Genomic DNA, 24585 nt, shown 5'->3' on the forward strand with positions numbered 1-24585 from the left:
ACCGCCTTGAGGCAGACGGTGTGACACCAGCATGGCACAGCTTCACCACCATCAGCATCGTCATTCTTATTACTGCTTGAATACGCCAATTTATTCATGGAGTAGATTCTCAAGGGTTTTCTTTTCTTGAGAGAGAGAGGGAGAGTGCACGCGTGTGCACTAATGGGGGAGGGACTGAGGTAGAGAGAGAGAATCAAGGATTTTTTAATGAAAAAACTTCAGTGCAGCCTGGGTGGCTCAGCGGTTTAGGTTTGGTGCCGCCTGCAGCCCAGGGTGTGATCCTGGAGACCCCGGGCTCAAGTCCCACATCGGGCTCCCTGCATGGCGCCTGCTTCTCCCTCTGCCTGTGTCTGTGCCTCTCTCTCTGTGTCTCATGAGAAAATAAATAAAATCTTAAAAAAAAATTTCAGAGCATCATCAGTCTCAATGTAGATTAATATTCTCTTTGTTATTGTAAACTGAATTTAGGTTATTTTCACACACCAGGTCTGGGAGAGACAGACAATAAGCAATCAATTAAATAAATAGTAGATCAAGTAGAACAATGTTAATTAAAAAAATAAAGCAAGGTGAAGAGGTGAGAATGAATGGGGGCAGGGAGGCAGTTATTTGATGTAAAGTAGGGAAATATCTCAGGGATCATTTGAGCAAAATTTCAGAGGGAGAAGAGAGAGCAACATGTAGCTATGGAGCAACACTCCCTTCAGCAGAGAGTAGCAAGTGCAAAGGTCCTGAGGCAGGCAAGAGCTTGGGGGACAGCATGGAGGCCATGGGTATGGAGCCCTGAGAAGTGGCAAATGGCATGTTAGGAGGTGAGGTCAGAGGATAAGCTGAGTAGAGGCACATGGGCTTTGTTTGTATATAGGGTTTAGAGATTTTGGGGAGGAGGCCAGTCCAGGATTTGAGCAGAGGAGTGACACAGCCTGAATTGAATTTACAGAGGACTACTCTCACTGTGAAGTAAAAAATAGATGTTTGTCCTCTTCTCTGGTAGAGCATGGTGACCATGCTCTAATTCATCTCAAATTTCTAGCCTGGTGAACAAAAATGTAGTTTTAAAGAAATCTACCTCAATGAGACTGAGACCCCTCCTACAATTCTACATCTTCACCTTAAAGGTAACTTGAGGGGACACTTGGTGGCTCAGTGGTTGAGCATCTGCCTTTGCCTCAGGTTGTGACCCCAGGGTGCAGGGATCGAGTCCCGCATCGGGTTCCCCGCAGGAAGCCTGCTTCTCCCTCTGCCTGTGTCTCTGCCCCTCTCTCTGTGTCTCTCATGAATAAATAAATAAATATATATATTTTTAAAAGGTAACTTTAGGTGGCAACAGGGTCGAGTAGGACCCCAGGAGTTAGTTAACTCATCATCATAAATGTACGGTCTGCGTCCCTTCAACTGGGGGAACCAGGATTTAACTGGCCTACAGGACACAGTCCAGCTGGGAGCCCTAGGCCTCCAGCCACCCACCAAACGTGGCATTTCAGCCCTGGAGGCTGGTCTATCCCGCAGGGCACGTCGGCTCCCTGTAGCCCTGCTGCCCAGGCTTCCAGAGGCTGCTGGCTCTAGCAATTGATAAGGGTGGGAGAAGCAGTGGAGGCAACTAAGGGGCTTCAGGCTGTGGTCTCCCTGGAGCACATAGCACTTTGCAGCATGCTTCCTCCAAAGCCTAGAGGCCCATTATAGGGCCTCTAGGCCCTATACAATTATCATGTATCTGCTCATATTTAAACATGAGACACGCAGGGAGAAGACGGTGCCAGGGAACCAAAGGTGTCTTCACCGGCCTCACCCCTTCACATGCTCATGGGAGAGGAGCTGAGCTTCAATGCCCACCCAGCTAGGAAATGCATGGGCTACTCCATAGCTTGTACGTGGATGGTGCAGGGCTCTCGCTGCTCAGGACTTCAACTCTGACTGGGTGGAAATGCTTACTCAGAGAATTAGTGTAGGAACATACAGATGACTTTCATGCAAGAGGGGTGGGATTGTGATTATATTCTTTTATATTTCCCTTAATGTTGCATTTTTAGCAATGAAAATTGATGATGGGAGAAAAACACTTTGGAATATTATAACTAGACATATTTTATAGGGTAAGGACCCACTGTGTCTAGCATCATATGCATGTATTTCCCATTGGATTTTCTCTTTCTTTAGGAGCAGCCTTGCAGGAATGCTATAAGGGCTGATGTCTCACCATGTCTAAATAACATATCTCGGATAAGTTTGGAAGTGCAAATAAAGAAGCACACCATGCAGAGGTGCACGCCAGGAGGCCAGGCTGAAAGCACAGACCCCTACACCTCCCAGAGCTGGGTGCTGCGTCGGCTAACTGTCCCCTGGTCCAGCAAGAACACTGGTGTCTGGCTGGCCGCAGGTCCTGAGACCTGCTCCTCACCCACCATGTCCACATCTCAGAAAGGGGTGATTAGTCCTGAATGGGAGAGGATTCTGCTTCCAGCCCCAGAGCCTCGTAGCCCAGCTGCATGCAGACAGTCCTGGTCTGTGGTGTGGGGCAAGAAGCAGGACTTCGGGCTAACAGCATTGGACCTAGAATGGGAAGAGGGGGCACCCCCTCCCCCACTCAGACACTAGCTGGTCCCGGACCCCGGACTCTCCAGTGACCTCCCTTTACAGTCTTCCCAGTCAAGCATAAAGGTGGGAGGGGACAGGGAAGGGAACTGTCTGGTGCAGCACATCTCAAACCGAGCCTTGCAGCCAGCCATGTGCTGGTAAGCGCTGACATCTGACTAGAAATAAAAAGGGGGTAGTGTGTAGTGCTTGCCAATCCACGGTGTGAATTCTGCAAGGTGGGAAGAGATGCAAGCAACACGTCATTATGTAGTATTTCCACCATCTAATAGGCATTGGCAGCCTCAAGAGCATGAGTTTCAGTAGCTTTGTAAGCTTTGTAAGCCTGTATCATTTCATTTTAAAAAATGGTTCTGTTTAATAATCAGCTGGCAAAACTTCTGAATATTTATTGGTTGGATCTTGTGAGCTGGTACCTCCAGCACTCTAGTTGCTCACTAGTGAATGGAGGATCCTGAAATCAATTAAAAATTAAATAAACAAGATTAGTTTAAGTGAAGCTAGAATAGAATATAAAATTTTAGAACACATTATATCTGGTCAGGATAGGTTTTCATCTCATAAAATTTGTGAGTATATCATGTCATCACCTAAAATGTATTTACTTATGTGGGTCTTTTAATAAGAAGTTTGAGCAGTTCTGCAATCGACACCTCCAGCAGCATTTCTGTACAATGTTGGTTTGAGAGTGACTGTCAGGAGGGCCACCCCACCCACCAGGAGAGCTAAAATCTGACTAAAGAGAGCTGCTGTTCTGAATATCTCCTGCCTTCTACGGGAGGAGGGAGCAAACGAGGCTCTGAGGGATGCCTGTGAGCCATATGAGCCCTCAGGTGTGCACTGTGACTCCTGAGGTCAAACCCCTTGTTTGCGAGCAAGGACACCAAGGGCACGGTTTCCTCAGGTGTGGCAGATAAACACAATGTCACGCCCTTCCTGTGGGTAGCAGAGATCAGCTCCCCACAGGAGAGGATGTCTGCCCACGTGGGGCTGTAGCAAGCGCGGGAGGGGACCGGCGATGAGTCGGTATCTACTGCCATATCGTCCTTCCTTCAGTTGTTTTGTTTTATTTCAAGAAAACTGTAGATTCACAACCCTTATAAGGCACGACACATAGGTCCCAGGCACTCTTCACCATTGTCTCCACTGCTGACATCTTGCAGAACTGCGGTGACTGCAAAAGGATCCCAACCAGAAGACGGCCAGGGTCCCATCCATGCACCCACCTGGAGGGCTTGCTCCTCATGCACACGTGTGTGTGAATCTGTCACATGTGGGTTCCTGTGGCCACCAATGTGGCCAGGACACAGACCATTTCCCTCCACGGGGTCCCTCCTCCTGCTCCCCTGGCCCCCACCCCCCCATGGCCCCACCTGCTCCCTGCTCCACAGTTGGTCATTTAACAACGCTGTGGAAAAGGACTTGTAGGGCCTGTGATAGGCTGTCCTCCGGCAGCCTGGGGATCCGTGTCAGCACTTTATTCCTGTTTGTCTCTCTCCCACCCCCTGCCAGTGAAGGCCTGTGGGACACCGTTTCCTGGTTGTACCTTTTTTTTTTTTTTTTTTAAGATTTTATTTTTTATTTATCCATGAGAGACACAGAGCGAGAGAGAGAGGCAGAGACACAGGCAGAGGGAGAAGCAGGCTCCATGCAGGGAGCCCGACGTGGGACTCGATCCCAGGACTCCAGTATCACACCCCGGGCTGCAGGCGGCACTAAACCGCTGGCCACTGGGGCTGCCCTCCTGGTCGTACCTTACTGCAAAGATGCTTTGTGTGCAGGATGCCTTTGGGATGTGGGCCACTGTCACCTTGGGTGGCCATGCCTCGTGCTGCTCCGAGCACACCCCCAAACAGAAGACCTTGGTCCCCTGTTTGGGAAGAGGTGCAGGCCTGCAGGGGCAGCTGACCTCCTGGTGAGGAAATCCTGAGATCCCAGAGCAGGAGCCGGGTGGGTGCTTCTGGACACCTCCCTGCGTGGGCGGTGGGCGAGGGCAGCTGGCACCCACCAGGTGCTCAGGCGGTTTGTGGCAGCCGCGGGCAGGAGAGGGAAGGGCCCGCCCTTACCCTGGCGGGGGAGGGGGCGCTGAAAACCCGGCGGCCCGGGTGGGGGCAGGTGGAGGCCCATCTGTGCGGTGCACGCCCCGCGCCCCACGCCCCGCGCACCGCTGGTCCCAGAGCCCTGCGGGCAGGCGCCGCCTCTCCCCACTTTACAGACACTTAGATCTAGTCTTGGGGAAATAGTTATGTTCACATCAAATTATTGGGAAGGAATAGAAAATAAGGTCGAGCAGTGCAGTCGCTCACTCTTCATACCTGAAGGTAAATGAACCGTCCCAACGCGCACGGATGCTGTGCTGGTTCCCGGCCCCAGCCTTGTCTTTCTTCCACTCTGTCGTCACTGGGCCCCATGACGCGCCCTCTGGCAGGTTTGCTTGTCAGCAGCTGCCACCACCCACTCCCTCTGGTGCCACTCACACCCCGGGGGGCTGGGAGAAGCAGGGCCGCGCCCGGGGTTGGGGCTATGGCCTGGCTCCTGGGCTTCCCAGACCCCGCGTTCACCCTGCAGCGCTGCGGGGTGTCCACCTGCCTCTAGGACGCTCTCCTCTTTACCTTCTTACCGTGCCGGCGCGCACCACACTAAAGCAGGCAGAGGGAAAACTTCGGGGTAGCTGCATAAGTAGTCCAAGGGCCCGAGGTCAGGGGTATGTGTGGTGTTTCTCTGGTATTCCCACAGGATCTGGCTGGTTCCAGACACATGCTAGGTGCCCATTAGACATTTGCTAAATAAATGAATTGCTAAACAGAGTAAGTATGCATTCAGACAAATTATATGGCCACTGTGTAAAACTGTCTATAAATGTTAATAAAATCTTGAAGGAAACAAAGAAATAAAAATATTTATGATAGGCAAGCAAATACATTTTGCCCTTTTATTTTTATTTTTTATTTCATTTACTTATTTTAGAGAGAATCTGAAGCAGACTCCTTGCTGAGCACCAAGCCCAACAGTGGCTCCAGCTCAGGACCAGCTCAAGAGTGCAAGATCACAACCCACGCTGAAACCAAGAGTCAGATGCCCAACCGACTGAGCCCACTAGGGCCCCCATTCTTGCCCTTCTGAAGTCTTATTATTATTACCAAAGGGCCAGCTCCTACTGGGCATATGCCTGGTCGTGGTGCTGAGGAGCACGCCAAGGCTCGCTGCTGCTCCTGTGCTATCTCAGCAGTCTGGTTCCCTGCAGGGAGCATCTGTGGGTCAGACAAAGGGTTTTCTAAAGCCCTCGGCCTCTTCTTCTTTGGAGCTTGTGCTGTGACTCTGCTGAGTATCGGAAGTCAGAATAGTCTTGACAACAAATCCCCATTCCAAATGGTGTGAATCAGGTACCCCTCTCCTTTTAACTTTTTCTGGCAATGGGCCAGGTTAGGGTTAGGGTTTCAGATTGATAGAGGTGGGGAGAGAGAGAGGCAGAAGGAGAGGGAGAGAGAGAACCCCAAGCAGGCTCCACACCCAGTGCGAAACCCGACATGGGGCTCGATCCCATGACGCCGAGATCCTGACCTGAACTGGAATCAAGAGTTGGACACTTCACCAACTGTGCCACTCTGGTGCCACTCTGGTGCCCCTCGACAGAGATTTTATATTCCTGCTATAGGTAAGAAGACAAGATTTGGAGTGTAATTAATTGGATTTCAGGGCTGTCTTCAAAGAGTACATTGATATTTAGCTAATTCACGGTCAAAAGTCACAAGTTAGATGTTATTATGTTAAAAAAACAGTAATTTTGAGCAAATATTCTTCATAGTAAGCAATCAAGATATTACACAAATCTATTCAATGGGTAAATCTTTTAGACATTTAGGGTGATCTTTTATGATTACTCAAATTGACAGATGATTGATATTAATAATGATTAGTATTGCATCAATATTAATCAGATAACATTCCATCGAAACTTTATCTTTTTAAGGTTATATTTTAATTCCACTTCGTTAATATACAGTTTAATATTAGTTTCCATACAACACAGGGTGCTGATCAGGCCAGGTGCACCCCTTCATCCCTGTCACCTGTTTCTCCCACCCCCATCCACCTCCCCTCAGGTTCCCACCAGTGTGTTCTCTGTAGTTAAGAGTCTGTTTCTTGGTTTCTCTCTCTTTTTTTCCCCTTTTCTTATTTGTGTTGTCTTATATTCTACATATGAGTGAAATCATATATTTATGTTTCTTCGATTGACTTATTTTGCTAAGCACAATACACTCTAGTTCCATCCATATTGCAAATGGCAAGATTTCCTTATTTTTATGGATGAGTAATATTCCATTACATATGTACAGCACATCTTCTTTACCTATGCATCTATCAACGGACACTTGGGCTGTTTCCATATCTTGCCTATGGTAAATACAGCTGCCTTAAACATCGGGGTGCAAGCCAAACTGTGGAAGGACCCTCGGTGTCCATCGAAAGATGAATGGATAAAGATGATGTGGTATGTGTATGCAATGGAATATTCCTCAGCCATTAGAAACGACAAATACCCACCATTTGCTTCAACGTGGATGGAACAGGAGGGTATGATGCTGAGTGAAGTAAGTCAATCGGAGAAGGACAAATGTTGTATGTTCTCATTCATTTGGGGAATATAAATAATAGTGAAAGGGAATATAAGGGAAGGGAGAAGAAGTGTGTGGGAAATATCAGAAAGGGAGACAGAACATAAAGACTCCTGACTCTGGGAAATGAACTAGGGGTGATGGAAGGGGAGGACGGCGGGGGGTGGGGGTGAATGGGTGACGGGCACGGAGGAGGGCACTTGACGGGATGAGCACTGGGTGTTATTCTGTATGTTGGTAAATTGAACACCAATAAAAAATAAATTTATTATAAAAAATCGGGGTGCATATATCCCTTTGATAATTTTGTACATTTTGGGTAAATATCCAGTAGTGTGATTGCCCGGATCCTAGGGTAGTTCTTGTTTTAACTTCTTGAGGATGTTCTGTCCTGTTTTCCAGAGTGGCTGCACCAGCATGCATTCCCAGGAGCCATGTTCGAGGGCTCCCCTTTCTCTGCGTCCCTGCTACACCTGTTGTTTCTTGTGTTGTTGAATTTACCATATACACTTTATCAAAGACTTTATCAGTAAGGATAGGAGAGGCTTGGGTTACGCTGATTCCTCAATGCTATTGGCTTTACCCAGGAAGAAGTGAGAAGCTCATTTCTCATTTTTGTGGCTGCAGATCCCAGCAGCCCTCCAGGAGTTACTCAGGGATCTGGGCTGCTTCTGTCTCATCTCCGAGTTTCAAAGTGGGTCCTCTTCAATTGCCACTGCAGGAGAGACTGGAAAATATCCCAGTGGCTTTTCTCAGCTTCCAGCCAGATGTGATGTCCCTTCCTTCCCATTTCCGGGCACATGGTTCCTCACTGAGCTGTGATGAGGGCAGGTGGTGTGGCCTCCATGCCCCGCAGAAGAGCTATTGGTACACACCTGTGAGGCTCACGGATGCCTCCTAGGAGTGGCTCTGGGCCTACTTTCTACCAGCTGCATGACGTCTGGGCTTTAAGCATCCAGAAGGAACCTTAGCGTAGATGTGTTCACTGTTCGGCTTCTGTCTCCAAACAACTAATATTTGAGAAATATTACCCAAAGGTGTGCTATGACTCATTTCTCTAGATTCTCTAAATGCTTTCTCTCACAGACACTCAGGCCTTTGGAGAGCTACCCTCCTTGACTCCTGAGAGCCTGAGTAAATCTTATCAGAGAATTATGAACTAACATGTCCCTAAGTTAGCCATGAGACAATGGGAGAAACCAGTATATTCATTCAACAAATTTTAATGGAGCTTTCACTCTGTGCCAGATGCTGGAACAAGCATATCCTTGAAGGTTAGTCATTTGAGATTAAAAACATCCTTCCTAAATGTGCTGAACATCCCTACGAAAAAAATCCCATATTGCTTAGTTGGCCAAAAGAGTATTTTCTGAAAAACTAACATACTTCTGTTTATTAAATCATTTGTCTAAAATACTATATTTCTATATTTCCTTTTCACCTTGATGACCAGGGAACTCAGAGCTGGGCTTTACAAACATTGCTGTAGCTGTATCTACTGTAGATATTTGACACAATAGCTTCTTCCTTCAACACTTTTTTGGTACCCTTTAAAAATCATTCAGTTATATACTGGTCATTTATTTTATGCCATTTCAAATCCTTTGAAAGTATATTGATCAAATAGGAATAATAAATGATCTAATCATGCTGTCTGAGCAATGCATAAATACCAACTTGTTTATAGATTGATACTTTTCAGGAAATATTTTTTGGGGGAGTACAGAAGAGGATTCTATCAAAGGGAGAGAAATGCAACTGTTAGTTATATAAAAAAAAGGATTATACTTTCAAGAAAGCCCTCATGTTTCCCTTAAACCCCAATATTTTCCTGTTTCTTTTTAAGTAGGCTCCATGCCCAATGTGGGGCCTAAACAGTCGAACTCTTCAGCCTTTCTGATACCCATCTTTTCCTCTGGTTGTATGAATGGAGCAATACTCTTGCTAGCAGGCTGACTGCCCTGCTCCTGACACCGCGTTTGGCTGACCATCTGTGTTACTCCTTGCAGTTCAGAGCACCCGGGCTGCCACTCCAGCCTCGTTGCTCAATGTAATAATAGCACCTGGCTTGCTTCCGATGGTTAAACGTCACCCCTAGGCTTCTATATGTCACTATCTGGTCATCGTCACTGCTATCAGGGAGCTCGGTGTTCTCTCTGTAATGGCCCAGTCATAGAATGGCCAGCTACCGCTGAGACCCTCATCTGTACATTCCTCATCACTTTTGTAACTGAAATGTCCTCTGGGTTTTCCAGGAAACCTTGTCTGCAACTAGGTTTCCTGGTTGTGGGAGTATATTTACTCGCTTGTGCCACTTCTCTGAGCGTTCTGGGGTTTTTCTCTGCTATCCGCCACAACTACTTGGCATTTCCACTTAGTGTGGGATATCGCTTTTTATGAGCTTCCCAAGACCATGCTAGTAGCATGGGGTACGTGCCAACGTGCCAAATCCTGTATCATGATGGAATAATTCCTTATCAGTAAACTCTAACCTCATCTACCTTTTTGTTCTGCCCGCCCAAATCCACGGTTCTCTGGATCCGGTTGTGTTTATTCTCCCGGCCCTTTGGGCACATGTTTCCGTGGCTGTGAGGCTCTTCTGCAGATAGGACCTTCTTCCTTTGTCAGATCTGGCGCTTCTCCAGCTGGGGGATGGTGACGTGGTGGAGGAATGGGGCTGGGGGCTGACCACTGGTGTAATACAGCCTTGCAGAGGTCTCTGCGCTCCTCATCAAACACAGAGAGAGCGTTTGTCTGTAACAGGGAGAAGTGGGATATCTCTTCAGGTCCGGAAGATTTTGAGCGCGTTAATCTAGACCTTCTCCTGAGCCCCAGGGTCTCCCTCCTTCCCCGGCTCCCCTGCCTGGTCTCACTCCATTCCCCTGCCTGGCTTCCTTCTAGCCTGGGCCCCTGGCCGCTCTGGGTCCTCCTCACCTAGCCAGCTGCCCTCCCCGGTTTCCCCCATTCCCGCTTCGGGTCCCACCTCCTCGCCTCCTCCTCCTGCTTCAGCGCCCCATTCCCTTCCCATCCTCTCCACCGGGTCCCCCATCCCCCGGCCCGGTTCCTGCTCCCCATTGCCCCCCACCTCGGCGCCCCGTCTCCGCTCGCGGTTCCGCTCCATCCCCTCGGCCCCGCCTCCCCGCTCCCCATCCGCTCCCCATCCGCTCCCCATCCGCTCCCCCTCCCACCGCAGGGTCCCTTGGGCTCCCTCCCCCGGAGACCGACTCCGCCCCCTTCGAGCCTCGGCCGCGGCGGAGCTGGGGTGTTCCGAGGGCGGGGCCGCCTGGCTCCCGCCTCCGAGAGCTTCGCCGGGGGCCGTGGGGTCGCCCCGCGGGCGGAGCCGTCCTGCCCCGCCTCCCTGCGGGCGCGGCCGAGGCGCAGAGCCGGGCGGGGGCGGGCGCGGGCCGGGGCCGGGGCCGGGGCCGGGGCGGGCGCAGAGCGCGGGGCTGGGCTGCGCGGGGCTGAGCTGCGCCCTGGTCCGGCTGCTCCGCGGGGCTGGGCGCGCGGAATCCGGCGAGGACCCAGCATGGCGGTGGAGGAAGAGGGGCTCCGGGTGTTCCAGAGCGTGAAGATCAAGATCGGTGAGCGCCGGGCGGCCCCTGCCCCGACCGCGGGCCGGCTCTGCGGGACGCGGCTCCGGGGGCGCGGTCGGGCGGCTGGGCTCGTGCGCCCCGGGCTCATCCCCGGGCTCATCCCCGGGCTCGGAGGCCGCGTCTCCCGGGGCTGCTGCACCGAAGCTTCCCTGCACGCGTTGCCCAGGGGCGTGGGCCGGGTCCGCAGCGGGCGGGCGAGCGCGCGTTCGTGGGGTGCGCCCTGCCCTGCCCTGCCCTGCCCGGCCCTGCCCGCGCCCCCGCCCGCCCCCATCGACAACTGCCCGGGGGAGCCTGCGGCCGAGTCGGCGGGGAGGTTCCTGCCCTTCTCGCTGGCCCGGGGCTGGGGGAGGGAGTCTGGAGGGGGTGCCCGTCCCCAGCGCCGTGTTGCCTCGGGAGGGTGATGGGCAAGGTTTTCCTCCCTCCCAAGACCCGGATCCTTGCCTGGCGTGATGTCACACGTCGATGCCACCAGTGTGCGGGATGAGCGGACGGCTTCTGGGGGCCCGGGGAGCGCCCTGCTGGGGGCGGGTGCTGGGGTCCTCCCTGCCGCATCGCCGCCTCCTCCCGCGGGGCAAGGGGCCGCTGGGAACGCAGCCAGGCGCCCAGTGACCGTCAGTTGTTGATGACATCTGATGCTGCCTGAGGAATTCCAGCTACCCCAAAGCAGCGTGCTGCTTCCTGTCTGCTTTATTTTGGTTTATGGATCATTGCTGAGACACCGTTGATATTTGGCCGAGAAGCACTGTGGATTGAATGTAGCGGTTCTTCAGGCACCAGGAGGCCGCCTGCAGAGGATTTCTCTTGTTTACTTGGTTGAAATCTGCTGTCACTTTTGTACTGAGAGATCCAAGGTTGCGCCGCTGCTGTAGTGGGGTCAGGGAACTCGCCAGTACTAGGGTCTTTCAGCCAAGAGCCCTCGCTCAGCCCTGGGCCCACTGAGCCTTAGTCAAGGGAGCAGGAGGGGAACCTGGGGTGGGCGAGGGTGCCAGGCTCTGCAGGTACAGCTGGCAGGAATGGGTCTGAGGTCTTCATGGTTCAGGCCAGGCACCTCCAGTCTCCTGCTCGGTTCCAGGAGTGTTCTGGAACAGTGGTAGACCGAGCAGGGAATGGCACAGCACATGAAGCAGGGTAGTGAGGAGACTGTGGAGATGTAGGAGAGCAGCCTCACTAGCCTACCAGTCCATGTCCATGGGTGGGTTCTGGATCTTGACAAGGATGGGCCTGGTGTGGAAGGAAGGGGATTTGAAGACCCTGCTTGGTTAGGCTTCCTGTCTTTCATGTTCTACCTTAAACACGCAAGAGAAACACCCAGCTCAGCTGAGGAATGGTGCAGTGCCTGTATACTTAAAAGTCCTAAACATCTGCTGTCTCTAACCCCACATGAGAGTGGGTACTGTTGGAAGTTTTGAAACACCTTTCTCATGTTTGGGGGCTTAGCAGTGAACACAGCACCACCTTCCAACTCCCCAGATGTTGGTCCAGCTTCAAGAAACTCTTATCAAAAAAAAAAAAAAAAAAAAAGAAACTCTTATCTCTCTCTCATCTCTGGGGGTCTTTGTCCACAACGCTGGGCTGCAAGAGGGAGATATCTGTGTGTCACCTTTGCAGCTGGGGGCATTCAGGGAGCAAGGGCCTACACCCAGCACAGACAGGGCATCCTCCTGTGTTTGAGCACAGACATGGTTCTAGGCTGTGCCTCTGAGTTAGAGCCTGGGCTGGAGGCCCTGAAGGTTAAGTGGAGGGGCTGGTTTGGGGCTTAGTCTCATTTAACTCGAGGGGTGGTCTGTTAATAGAATGGGATGAGGATGGTCCTGAGCATGGAAGGTGGTAGTGCTGAGCTTTTGATTTCTTTCCCTAGTTGTCTCTCGTGGCCAGTCTTGGCTCTGGCTTGCCTGAATGCCCTGGTCTTTAAGGCACAAGATGATGAGGAACACCACAGTTGATCTGGAAGAGGGGCACACATGCATGAATCATACACACAGTCACATGCACACTTGCCTCTTCTTGTTCGGGGACACACTGGCCAGGCCATCCATTCATCTTTGAACCTTGTCTCCAGGCTAGCTGGCTGCATGCCTGTGCGCTCTTGGCTGGCTGACCCAGTGCAAATGTCTTCCCCTTCCATAGCCTCATGTTTCCATGTACAAAATGCAGGCAGTAATTGTCTACTGCATCCGGTGGGGGCTTACAAGACGATATTGTTCCGGCTCACATTCATGCCCACCCCCTCACTCCCGGAAAAGCAGAGAAAGAAAAGAGTCTCCCTGAAGTTACACTGGTAAGCAATATCACTAATCTTGTTGCTAGCTAAAAAAGAAAGGCAGTACGTTTTTGGAGGATGAGTTTTTTAGGTGTCAGGGCCTTGGGTTGTCTGGTGGTTGTGGTCCCCAGGCTGAGGCTGGGGACAATGGGAAGAATCTTTTCATTGTCTTCCTCTTCCCCTTTCTCTGGCCCTTCTACCCTCTGCAAAAGCCAAATCAGAGCGAGGCATTCTTATTAGATCTGTTTCGGGCCTTGTGGTGAAGAACCTATTGCCTTTCCCATGGAGATCTTGCAGTTATTTTGGGTGGTTCTTCTGTATACTTAAAAATCCTAAACATCTTCTACCTTTGGTAGTAGTTGTTGCTGTTTTTATACTAGTGTCTCTTGTGTAAGGCCAAGTGCACTTCCTATGAGATTGTAGTTTTGAGGAAGTGTGCCTTTCTGACTTTCCATGAGTCAGGGCCTTTGTGCTGGGAGGGAAGCAACTTGAAGACTGTGAGTGAGGCGTGTGTGGAGGACCCACAGAGAAAGCCCTTCTGGGAAGCATTATTTTGGACTCAGTGCTCCTCTCGGCTTTGTGGTATAGCTCTAACTCTCAGTGGTACTTTCCTTTTCCATAATAGTTACCTCTGGTTTTCAAAAGTGTCATCTTATCTTGATAAATGTGTTCAGTTAAGAGCAACATACAAAGGTTTTTCTCTAGAGCTAAAAAACAAACAACAAAAATCAAAATCTAGCCTTGCACTTGAATGAGAAAAGCCCTCTTGCTCTGTTTTTTTTTTTTTTTTTTTTAAGATTTATTTATTTATTTATTCAGAGAGACAGAGAGAGAGAGAGAGAGAGGCAGAGACACAGGCAGAGGGAGAAGCAGGCTCCATGCAGGGAGCCAGATGTGGGACTCGATCTCGGGTCTCCAGGATCATATCCCAGGCTGCAGGCGGTGCCAAACTGCTGCGCCACTGGGGCTGCCCTCCCTCTTGCTCTGTTAATGGTTTTCATCATCAGGTTTGAGGGCCCAGTTTGGATCCACTGGGCATGTTGGCCTCCGTGTCCCCAGCGAGGCCACGCTCTGCCTGGTTCCAGGCTTTCCTCTCTTGCCTGTCTCTCCCTCCCTTCTCCTTGGGCTCAGAGCACACTCTCGTGTTTTTTCTCTGTAAAGTTACCACTTGTCCACCATCAGGGTCGATGGCAGGTGGGGTCCAGTGCAAACACATTGGGACTGACAGTGCCCACCATTCAGCACAGCATGGCCCAGGCATGGGCCCTGGCGGGCCTGCCCCAGCCTCATGCCCTCCCTCCAGCTAGTTACAGACACAATCCCTCCAGAAGCAGGAGGCCTCTCAGGCAGGAACCAAGGGAGGTGAGAACAGGACATGGTGGCTGAGGGTCTCTGGCCTGTACCTCCCTGGGCCAGGTGGCTGCTCAGGTGGGGCGTGGTGAAGATGGCCCAGACCACAGGGCCTGGACACTTAGGGTTCTGCATCTGCTCTGTTGAAAGTGGGATATTTAACCAAATTTCTGGCATGGGAAGGAGTAGTGTGCTCATCCCAGGGTCCTGTGAGGGTCAGCGAGGTGCTGCTCCTGCTTGATAAGGTAGTTATCGTTAGTACTTCCCAGGGCTAAGGAGACATGGTTTTCCTGACCAGAGAAAATATTTTGTGAATATGAGGAAGTGATATTAGTGATGTTAGCTTTTTCACTATGTGTGTGTGTGTGTGTGTGTGTCAGTGAGAGAGAGACAGTGGGAGAAGGGGCCATACAGGCCACACATGGTTCTTGGCATCAGGGATTTTGTATTCTCTTGAGCTGTCTCATGCTAAAATTAACCTGGATATTCTATTAACCGAGCTGAGCTAGCTGCTGCTGCTGCTATTTTTAACCCTTAAGGACTAGTGTGCAGACCTGGGCTCTGCCTGGGGAGCAGCCAGGCTCAGAGGCCATTGGGGATTTCAGTTTGTGGCTCCCTCGCTGGGGAGGGCTGGGTTTGCTGTGCACACATGTGGCATGCAGAGGGTTGCAGACTTCAGGATCTAGTTTATGCGTATTATCTCATTTTAATTTAAGTTTCCACAACTCCGTGACATTGAAGTGGAGAAAAGGAGAGCCATATAACTTAAATAACCTGCCAAAGTCACCCAGCCCATGAAAGCAGAGCTGGGGGCCTTACACCGATGCCAGTGTTATTCTTGCTACTTTACTACAGCCTGTCTTTCTGTGTGATCTTGGGTTTGAATGGTGGAGGTGCAATGAAGAGCTGGGAAAGACCGGTTCTAGGCCCAGGAGGGAACAGGGCCACTGTCTCCCGTGGGTGGACCACCAGGGGCACTGGCCTGATTGTCTGCAGACTTGGAGTCATTGACTAGGGCTGCTGGGGTAGAAGGTCGAGAGGAGAGAATTGTGGAGATGGGGTCTTCAACAGAATACAGAAATCCAGAGATGAATTGTTAAGCAGGGTCACCAGCAAAACATATGTTTTGGGAAGAGGCATGGGGCAGGTGAGCGGAGCATGGGTTCCTATTGGTGGAATCATTTGGCTGGAATATAGCATTTGGTGGGAACGTTCGGTTTGCTTCTCCGAAACCAATGAAGCATCTGAGTATGTAACACACATTCCTGAAGGCATCGGGGAGTCGGAGCATCGGCATATCATGTTGTAGTCATAGATGTGCACATGTTTAGAGAGGAGATGGGTATATTTGCTTGAAGCAAGCAGAAGTAGTAGCCGCTCATGCCTGAGAATTGAGATGTGCAAGTTGCCCTTGAATGTGTGGCTGTGGGTGTACGTCCTACTTTCCTAGTGACCTTGGAGGTAGTTTCAGGCCTTGGTGGGCACAGGCAGAGTGTCCTTGGCTGCTGTAGGGACCACAGCCCCCAGGAGCCAGTGAGGTGAGGAGGGTATGCCTAACGACACCGAGATCCCAGACCCAAGTCTTTGTTTCTCACTAATTCTGTGACTCCAGACAAATCTTTGAAACCCTCTCTGCCTCAGTTTCTTTGTCTGTCAAAGTGGAGAATAAGACGTTTTTCGTGAAGTTTAATGAGACTGTGTGAACAAAGGCACGTCCTCTGTGTGACTTTCCAGGCAGGAGGTGTTCTGTTAATTGTGTGACAAAGTGAGGTTCCAGCCAAAGCAAGATGCATTAGTTCAGAGAAAGCTGGACTTCCATATGCGTGTTTGCTCATGGGTGAGTTCTGGAAAGATGTTGGGAGCAAGTGGCCCTGAACCTGCCATGAGGTTTCGAGACATAGGGAGCCAGTGTGTGATGTAGATCCTCATGGACACATGGGTGGCTGGCATGGCCCACATGGCCAGCGCTGTGTATGGACGGATGGCCCTCTGGCCTCTGGGTGAACCTTGTGGGGACTTGACGTCCTGTGTGGTGGTGATGGTTGTCCCTGGAAGGTCTGAGGCTGGAGAGCAGAGGAGAAATCAGGGTGCTTGAGCAGGGAGTCCTCACTGTCTGGTCTCCTGTTCCTGATGTTGGGGTGGGGGTTTGTATTGGCACAGTGAGGGAGGGGCTTCTATCCTGATGGGGAGAAGTGCTTTGACCAGCAGGTACTGATGTACAGGTATGATCATACCATACTACCATAGTCTGCTGTGAAGTGAAGCCTAGCAGAGAGTGGACACAAAGGAAATACCAATGGGAAGGGTGATTATGCTATGGGGCTTCCACAGTGTGGAATATTGCGCAGCTTCCAGAGCAGGGAGTTAGAGCCAGGCCAGGCTGTGTGACATGCAGGAGTTCCCAGGGGTATGACTAGAAAGAGAAACAAAACGCAGAAATATCTACCGAAGATCACCCCTTATAGAAGAGCAAAGCGTACACAAGAAGGCGATGTGGATGTCCGGGCGCACACGAGCCTATCAGCTAGACTCCCTGTGCTGGGGACTGTGGACTAGGAAAGACAGCAAGAAAGATCTGTTTCAGAAAATCAAGGATGTTACTGTCGGGCGCACACACGAACTAGGTATTTAGGTAGGCATATGAAGAGTTCAAAAATCACAACCTTAAAAATGGAAAGAACAACTTTTTGGAGAGGAAGTGCCCAGAAAGGTGAAATAATTTACCTAGACTGCTGACAGGTGTGGAGAGTTGGGAGTGGGGCTGCCATTGGAATCTAGAAACAGCAAACCAGATGCAGGGACAGAGGCAAAGTGGTGGGCGCACAGGGCAGGGGCTGGCTCCTGAGTCATCCTTGAGTCTGCTCTGACATGCGGAGACACTGAGCAGACCACAGGGAACTCAATATCGTGTCATCCACAGCAGGTGACCCAGTGCTTCTCTTTAAGTGTGAGGCAGTGTTCAACGCATTCACACTTCAGTATAAACACAGGTCTCAGGGTCACCCTTAGAAGTATGGAGATGTGTGTCCCTGATTCCTGGCTTCCCCCCTGTTCTGCAGGCTGGACCTCCCGAGGTGGTTCTCACACGAGGGTTGTTGGGTCAAACTCAGAGCCACTTGGGCCTCAGCATCAGGGAAGCTTTGGCTTTGAGTGTCTCTTCTGTCTTTGCGGGGGGGGGGTGGTGGATGGTCAGGCCGACTATGGGATCAAAGATAGTGATTGCTTGTTTGATGTGTGTCGAAGAGCCGGGCATGTTTCTGCTCACGAGGCTGGACTCCCTGGGCCGTAGCTCTGTCTGTTCTGAAATGCAGCATTGCTGGTTTCAGTTTTCTTTTCTTCTTTTTTAGAGAAATACAGAGAGAGAGCGCGCGAGACAGTGCACGTGTGCATGAATGGACTCACCAGCGCTTGTGGGCAGGGAGGGACAGAGGGAGAGAGAATCTCCAGCAGGCTCCACACCCAGTGAGGAGGCCCATCCGTGACTTGATCTCATGACCCTGAGATCATGACCTGAGCCAAAATCAAGAGTCGGACACTTTCTGACTGAGACACTGAGGTGCCCCCGGTTTCAGTTTTCCAGTTGGCTTGAATCCCTCTCCAGGGACAGCTGACTTTGTCCTAGATACAGCTGGTAAATGCTGCATCTCACACCTTGGCCCGTACGGGGCACCTCACACACCTGAGCCCGTGTGGGGCTCCCCTCATCTGAACCACACAGGCTGCATCTATATTCTGAAACATGCTGTGAGGTGTAGCACACTCCTCGGAGAGCTGGAAGGGGCTGGAGGCCACGCTCAGGGTCACACAGTAAATCAAAACTTTTTCTAGAAACAGAACAGAGCAGAGTCCCCTTCGTTCCTAAGACTGTGGAGGAATGACTCTCGTGCCTGCTTTTTCCTCCATGTCGTTTCTGTTCCTGTTATCTGAATAATTTCCAAAATGTGAAGCATTATTCTGTCTTGACCCCAGTTGCCAGTAGGATAAAACCCAAAGGTAAAGTCTTTCTCAGACTCGGGGTGACTCAGGCTGGAGACCTGTGGCTGGAGGTGTTTTCCTGTCCTTCAGGCTGTGCCCCCCCCGCCTCCCCCCAAGCATCCTTCGCAGTAAGATCTGCTTGGCAGCGGCAGGTGCCTTCAGCGGCTCCTCCAGCACTAGGAGCAGGACCCAGTCCCCAGGCTTTTCCTGAGAGCCATCGTCCCCTCTGTGTGTGGAGACTCCTGGGACGGAGCTCAGGCTTCCAGATTCTTCAGGACATTTAATAGAGTTGAGAGCACTAAGTGTTTGTGTATTTCTTTCTGGAGCCTCATGTGCAGACTCTACGGTCCTCTTTGTGGCAACATGGTCCGCTGAGGCGTGATCTTGGTGTGGGCCGGTCGTCCTGTCACCCAGTCAGGGCGGCTCCTCCCTTTTCGTCGTGTTGGTTGTAAGAGCCCATGGGTGGGTGAGGCCTGTTATGGGGCCTCTAGATCTCTGTGGCTTTGTTGGGTGTTTCCCTTCTTCTGAGGAAAAGGATTCGTTTTCCTTTTTTTAGCTCTTGTGGTTTCTTTTTTTGGTCCCGAATCCAGTTCTGGGAGGTACGAGAACAGCAGGTTTGCTCGATTTCGTCCAGTTCATCGCACCCGCTCAGTCATCGCTTAGGGAGCCACGGACACGTCCTGCCCCACCCAGTGATTCTGTGGAGGGTGCAGGCTGGGACCGGCGACTGGCCCCCACCTCTGGGGCTCAGGGAAGCTGCTGACGTCTCTGAAATGACACCAGCCAGAGAGCTTGTGAGGGACCCGCAGTGCTCAAGGCCCTCGTGCGTTTGTGGTCAGGGGGAGCTGCCTTCTTGGGTGGTTATGGAACTGCTCCCCCCGCAGGAGACGGCTGCCCCCCCCCCCCCAGCCTGTCTCCTCCTCGTGAATCTTTACGTCAGGAGCGTCTGTAGCACTTGGACACTTACTCAGCAGAGTGACCCCTGGGGGCTCAGAGCCCCCGACCACTTCTCAGCTGCCTACGGCCCACAGCCCAAAGGCTTCTTTCTGATTATCCCTCCTCCTGGGGGGTGCCCCCTGCCCCCCAGGTGACCCCCTGCCCCCCAGGTGTCTCCTGCCCCTCAGGAGACACCACTCCCCCCTCTCCCCCAGTACCCTCACTCCCCGCAGTGCCCCCAATCCCCTCGGTGCCCTCACTCCCCCCTGGGTGCCCCCACATCCCGCCCACTCCCCCCACGGCCCTCACTCCTCCCCACTGCCCCCCCCCCCCCCGTGCCCCCACTCTTCCCCACTGCCCCCTCGGTGCCCCCACTCCCCCCTGGCTGCCCCCACTTCCCCCCAAGTGCCCCCACATCCCCCCTTTTGTGCCTCCCTCCCCCTAAGTGTCCCTACTCCCCCCTGGGTACCTCCACTCTCCCTTGGTGCCTCCACTCCTCCCCACTGCCCCCCTCCAGTATCTTCACTCCCCCCTGGGTGTCCCCACTCCCCCTTGGGTGTCCCCACTTCCCTCCCTTCCCCCCAGGTGTCCCTACCTCCCCCCACCTCCTCTCCCTCCTTGCCCCTGGAAACCCGTACTCTCCCCCCCACCCCCACTCCTCTCCACTCCCCCCAGTGCCCCACTCCCTCTCAAGTGCCCCTGTTCCCCACCAGGTTCCCCAATCTTCTCCCCCATGCCAAACTTAACCTTGTGCAGGGAAACCTCTCCGGCCAAGGCAGGTAGTGAAGACATGGCCTTGTGGCAGGTGGAAGATGGGTCAAGTTGGGGCAGTTACGCTTGGATATTTCAGGGTGTGGGTCAGCCCCAGGCCCCTAAGCCTCTGGGCACCTGCTTGTTTTGGCCCAGCTACACTGGGACTTTCCAAGGCTGGGGTCAGAGTGTGGTCCGGAACTATGAGCAGAGATCCAGGAATAGGAGTTGGTTCCGGAAAACCCATCAGTGTGCAGACCCTAGGGGAACCTGGCTGGGCCTGCTACTTGTTGTGACGTCTGGGGTGGGTGCTGTGACCCAGCCGGTTTTCCCACGGGCTGTGGGATGTGGGCCTGGCAGGGGAATTCCAGACCACTCAGGGTTGAGGCTGGCAAGCGCTGCCTGTTCAGGAGGCCCTGCTAGCCTGTCCTGAGGCTCATTGCCCTAACAGTTGTTAATTTAGGACCAAACAATTGGGTATTTTATTACCTTATAGGGATGAGTTTCAAGGGCAGTAAACTGCCTACACGATGTATACACAGAGAATACTTACACCAACGTATAGTAGGTCTAGGAGTCGGTCAGGCGTATGGAGGAGCCAAGTATACTTGGACTTTCCTCACAGCTGCACCCTGTGAAGCGGAGGGTTTAGTTAGGGAGGCAGTTGTCCATCTGGTCTTTCTTATGAGGTCTCCCCTTGTTGGAACATGGTTTCATGTGTGCACATATACACATGCACAGAATACACACACAGATGCACACATGGGCACACACCATACACACATACAAGGATACACACGCACACATGTGAGCACACCACACGGCCCTGCATACGTGTACAAAATACAGGCACACAGATGCATACATGTACACACATGGGCACACACATGCACACACATGGGCACACACGATACACCCAGACACGTACAGATGTACATATGCACATGTAGGGACACACATGCACATATGCACACACGGGCACACACCATACGCACAGATATAAGCAGATGCACGTATGCACACATGGGCATGTACACACACATGGGCACACACATGCACACATGGACACACGCACACAGAACACACACATGCAGGCAGACACACGGGGACACACTGCTCACACAGGTACACACATGGGCCCTAGGGCCTGTCTTGGGGGGTAGAGATGCAGGATGCTGGGTGCCCAGTGTGGGCATAGCATGGAGACTGAAGGGAGGCTCACACCCCTTTGTGACAACTGTTTCCCACTAGCTGAGATCTATGGCACCAGGGAACTGGTCATGCGTGACACAGTAGAGTGTGTGGCATTTAAAAAGTTCCTGTTTCTCAAACAAATCAATCTTCTTCTGCCCCATACATTGCAGAGTCATGTGGCCCCTGTGAGCTGATCCCCAGGGGGCCTGGGGTGTGGTTTGGGGGCACCTGTAGTCGGAGAGCCTGCCCTGGAGCCTGCGTATGTGGATACCTAGGTTTCCACTTTCTATGATTTGAGAGTTTTCTCTGGAGTTGTTTTTGAGTTTCTAATTTTTTGTATTTGAATCAGAAGCCTTTTACTTTTCAGGCCCACATCCTGGGCCTTGTAGCTTTTTTTCCCTAGTTGTTTCTGGCCTGTTTGTCAGCTGGCTGCCCTCGGTGGGAGTTCCCTGTCTTTGGCCAGCTCCAGGGACTCTGGGCTGGGCCGTGCAGCTCAGGAGGACACAGTGGAACTCCGGGAGACAGGAGAAGGCACCGCCGCCAGCACTGGTACTTGAGCTGCGTCCTTGCGGGTCTGCTGCTGGCGTGCTGACTTGGGGCAGGCCTTCTGGGCTCAGGGGTCCAAACCCTGGACTAACAAGCTTGCTTGTGAGAGCCCCCCTGAGTGGCATCAGTACACACACCTTCCTGGAAGGGGGAGGCCGCACTTGGGTCACGATTTCCCATTTCCCTCTGAGCCGGTTGGCTGCAGATGGGGACTCCTTGGGAAATCATGGGAGGTGATGGTCAGAAGACCTTCCTTGGCTTCCTGAGCCCCCAGATGGCTCCATCCATCTGGAATCCCCGGCATTCCTTTCTCTGTTCATCATTTCCTGCTGCGAAGTTTGCGACAAGAGTTTGAGAAAGAGTTTCTCAGCATTTGGACCCAAGAATGTGTTTATGCATGTCCTGACTGGAAAGAAAGGGTCACATGGAAAGAAAAAAAACACTTGTCATTATGTTTTTGCTCAGTATCTTGATTTTCTATTTGTGATTGTTTCCTAAAGTGTTTCCCAGTGATCCATTTGGGGAACCCCTTTCCTGGCTTCCTGGACCAGCAGAGCCTTTGGTCAAGGGAGTGGACGGGGTGGTGAGGAAGGAGCAGGAGGGGCCGGCACAGAACCAGACTCTTACTTCTGCTGCACCACTGTGATCGATAACAGTGTAGTCCAGTGTCTCTCCCTCTGGAACGCACCCCTGCCCGCCCCCCCGCCCCCGCCCCCGCCCCACTACCGTCGTGCACTGCTGTCTACCCAGCCCGCATTGGCTTCCCTGTGGCAACTGTACAGAATCGCTGGTTCTGTGAACATAGGAATGTTGGCTTTCAAAAGTAGGATGTGTGTGTTGGTCTTCAGCGGAGAGGGTGAGCCGATGAGCGAGCTGCCTCACACTCCGGAAGCTAGTTCCGAGTTCCCTGTTGCCGTGGCCTGAAGCGGGAGGTGTGGGAGGTCTCCTGTGCACCGAAGCTGGAGGTGCTGTGGGTCCTGTAAGTTGGTGTTGAGTCTCCGGGTTGGGATGGGGAGGTAGGAGGGGCGGCATCCACAAGTAGGGGTGAGACAGGTGACTTCTGGGGTCACCGCAAGGCAATGGCAAGAACTTGATGTGTTAATCACAAATGCTTGTTTGGGGGAAAAGTTAGTTTTTAGAAGGTTTTCTCCTGCTGTAAAGTGCTCGCAGGTTGCTTAGGTGGCGAGTCTGAGTCACGCAGATCGACCATTGACCGAAGTCAACCCAAGGGGGGCCCGATGTTTCTGTTTCATGGAGGTTGGATGCTATCATCAAATGCTGTACAAACTGGGTATTTCACAGCACACACAAGAAGTAGAGGACTTTCTTTCCAGGTTTTTACAGACTGAAGGATAAATAAAACAAAGTCTTTTATTTATGGGACTAATAGTAGCAGGGATTTTCAGTTCTTGGGGAGGCGAGCCTTTCTCTGTGCTAAGAAGCCTGGGGCGGTCTGGCCTGCTCCTGCCCTCTGGGGAGCAGATGTGTCCATGTGCCCCTTGCACACAGGGTACTTCCCTAACCTGCAGATTCATTTTTCATTATTCAGAGTGGTCCCCATCGAACAAGAAGAGCACTTTTATCTTTAAAAATAAATTAAAAATCAACTCCGTGTTCTATGTATTTGAAGATTTTATCTGTTCTAAAGTGCAATTTCCCCCACATTCAACAGCTCTGAAGATTTGCTTCCCCCTCCTTGGCAGCAGGTGACAGTGGTCTGTTTTACAACAGAGGCTTCTCAGGCTCCTTGAAATGGGGGGTATTCCGGGGAAAACAGAAGCAGGGAACGCTAGGGACCAGGTCTAGAGACTGGGTGACTGGACAGGACGCTGTCTTGTACATTATGTTTGCAGGGGTGCATTTCAGAGTAGCAAACCGTCTTCAGCTAAAATAGAGCCCGCAGGGTGGGAGAGGGTGGCAGGTGACAGGTGACGGTGCCACGGGGTTGGTCCCATATGCCTCCTTCCTTTCCAAACTCCTCTGTAGTTTGCAGAGGCCTTGGCGGGAGGGTGACGGGTGAGAGTAAGAAAGCAGTCATTGAAAATGCTTCAGAAATGAGGCTCCCGACTGGGATGTGTGTGGACAGCAAGGCTCGCCCCTTTCTGGGAGGCCTTCCTGATTCTGGGGTTTCCTGAGTGAATACAGTGGGAAGGCCCCAGCACCGTCTCTCTGGGACCCCAGCTCCTAGCTTCCTGGGCTTTTGCTCAGCACTTGAGAGTCATTGATCTTGTGAAAGCAGAGTGGAAAACCAGAGGAGACAGGGGTCTTCGGGACGGGTGCACCACATCTTCACACCCAGCACCGTGAGACCCATCGTAGGTCCTGCCCCAGCATATCTGGTCCAGGCAGTGCTGATCGCCCGGGAGTGAGTGTGTCCAGACACACACCTTTCCCCTAATGCCAGGGCAGTTTTCACCCTGGGGGACGTCCGGCCATGTGTGGGTTGTTTTTGTTTGTCACCGCTGGGAGGGGGAGGGTGGCACCCACAGCCCAGCACCTGACAGCGCACAGGCACCCACCTGGAGAATGTCAACACCGGGTGGGCAGAAGAGAGGCCTGGGGCGTCGTGCTGGTGCCTGTGAAAACCAAGGGTGTGTCCGACTAGTGCTCTCGGCTTCTCCCTAGGAAGTGGCCAGGAGGGGAGTAGATGGATCTCATGCTTGCCTGATGGAAAGACCTAGCAGTGTGGACCACACGGATACGGCCCGAGGGTCTAGGGTGTGGACAAGGAGGGCAGTGCCTCTGAAAGGGAGTGTGGTCATAGCTGGTAACC

General features: G+C 52.2%; 1 protein-coding gene and 1 long non-coding RNA gene across 3 annotated transcripts in view; one reads left to right on the forward strand and one right to left on the reverse strand.

Moving 5' to 3' along the window:
* Positions 1 to 7715: 7715 nt before the first annotated feature.
* Positions 7716 to 10347, reverse strand: LOC140608267 (uncharacterized). The gene is made up of 2 exons (XR_012010290.1): positions 10294 to 10347; positions 7716 to 9962 (listed from the first exon to the last, which is right to left on the reverse strand). It is a non-coding gene; the product is annotated as an uncharacterized lncRNA (long non-coding RNA).
* Positions 10348 to 10623: 276 nt separating this feature from the next.
* RASA3 (RAS p21 protein activator 3) overlaps positions 10624 to 24585 on the forward strand; it is a 109089-nt gene continuing 95127 nt past the window's right edge. For both annotated transcript variants that reach the window (XM_072782282.1, XM_072782283.1), the window contains exon 1: positions 10624 to 10789. In XM_072782282.1, coding sequence (XP_072638383.1) covers positions 10735 to 10789 — 55 coding nt within the window. In that variant the 5' untranslated portion in view covers positions 10624 to 10734. The remainder of the gene's footprint in view (positions 10790 to 24585) is intronic.

The sequence above is a fragment of the Canis lupus genome, chromosome 17, assembly GCF_048164855.1.
Source record: "Canis lupus baileyi chromosome 17, mCanLup2.hap1, whole genome shotgun sequence".
Classification (NCBI taxonomy): domain Eukaryota; kingdom Metazoa; phylum Chordata; class Mammalia; order Carnivora; family Canidae; genus Canis; species Canis lupus.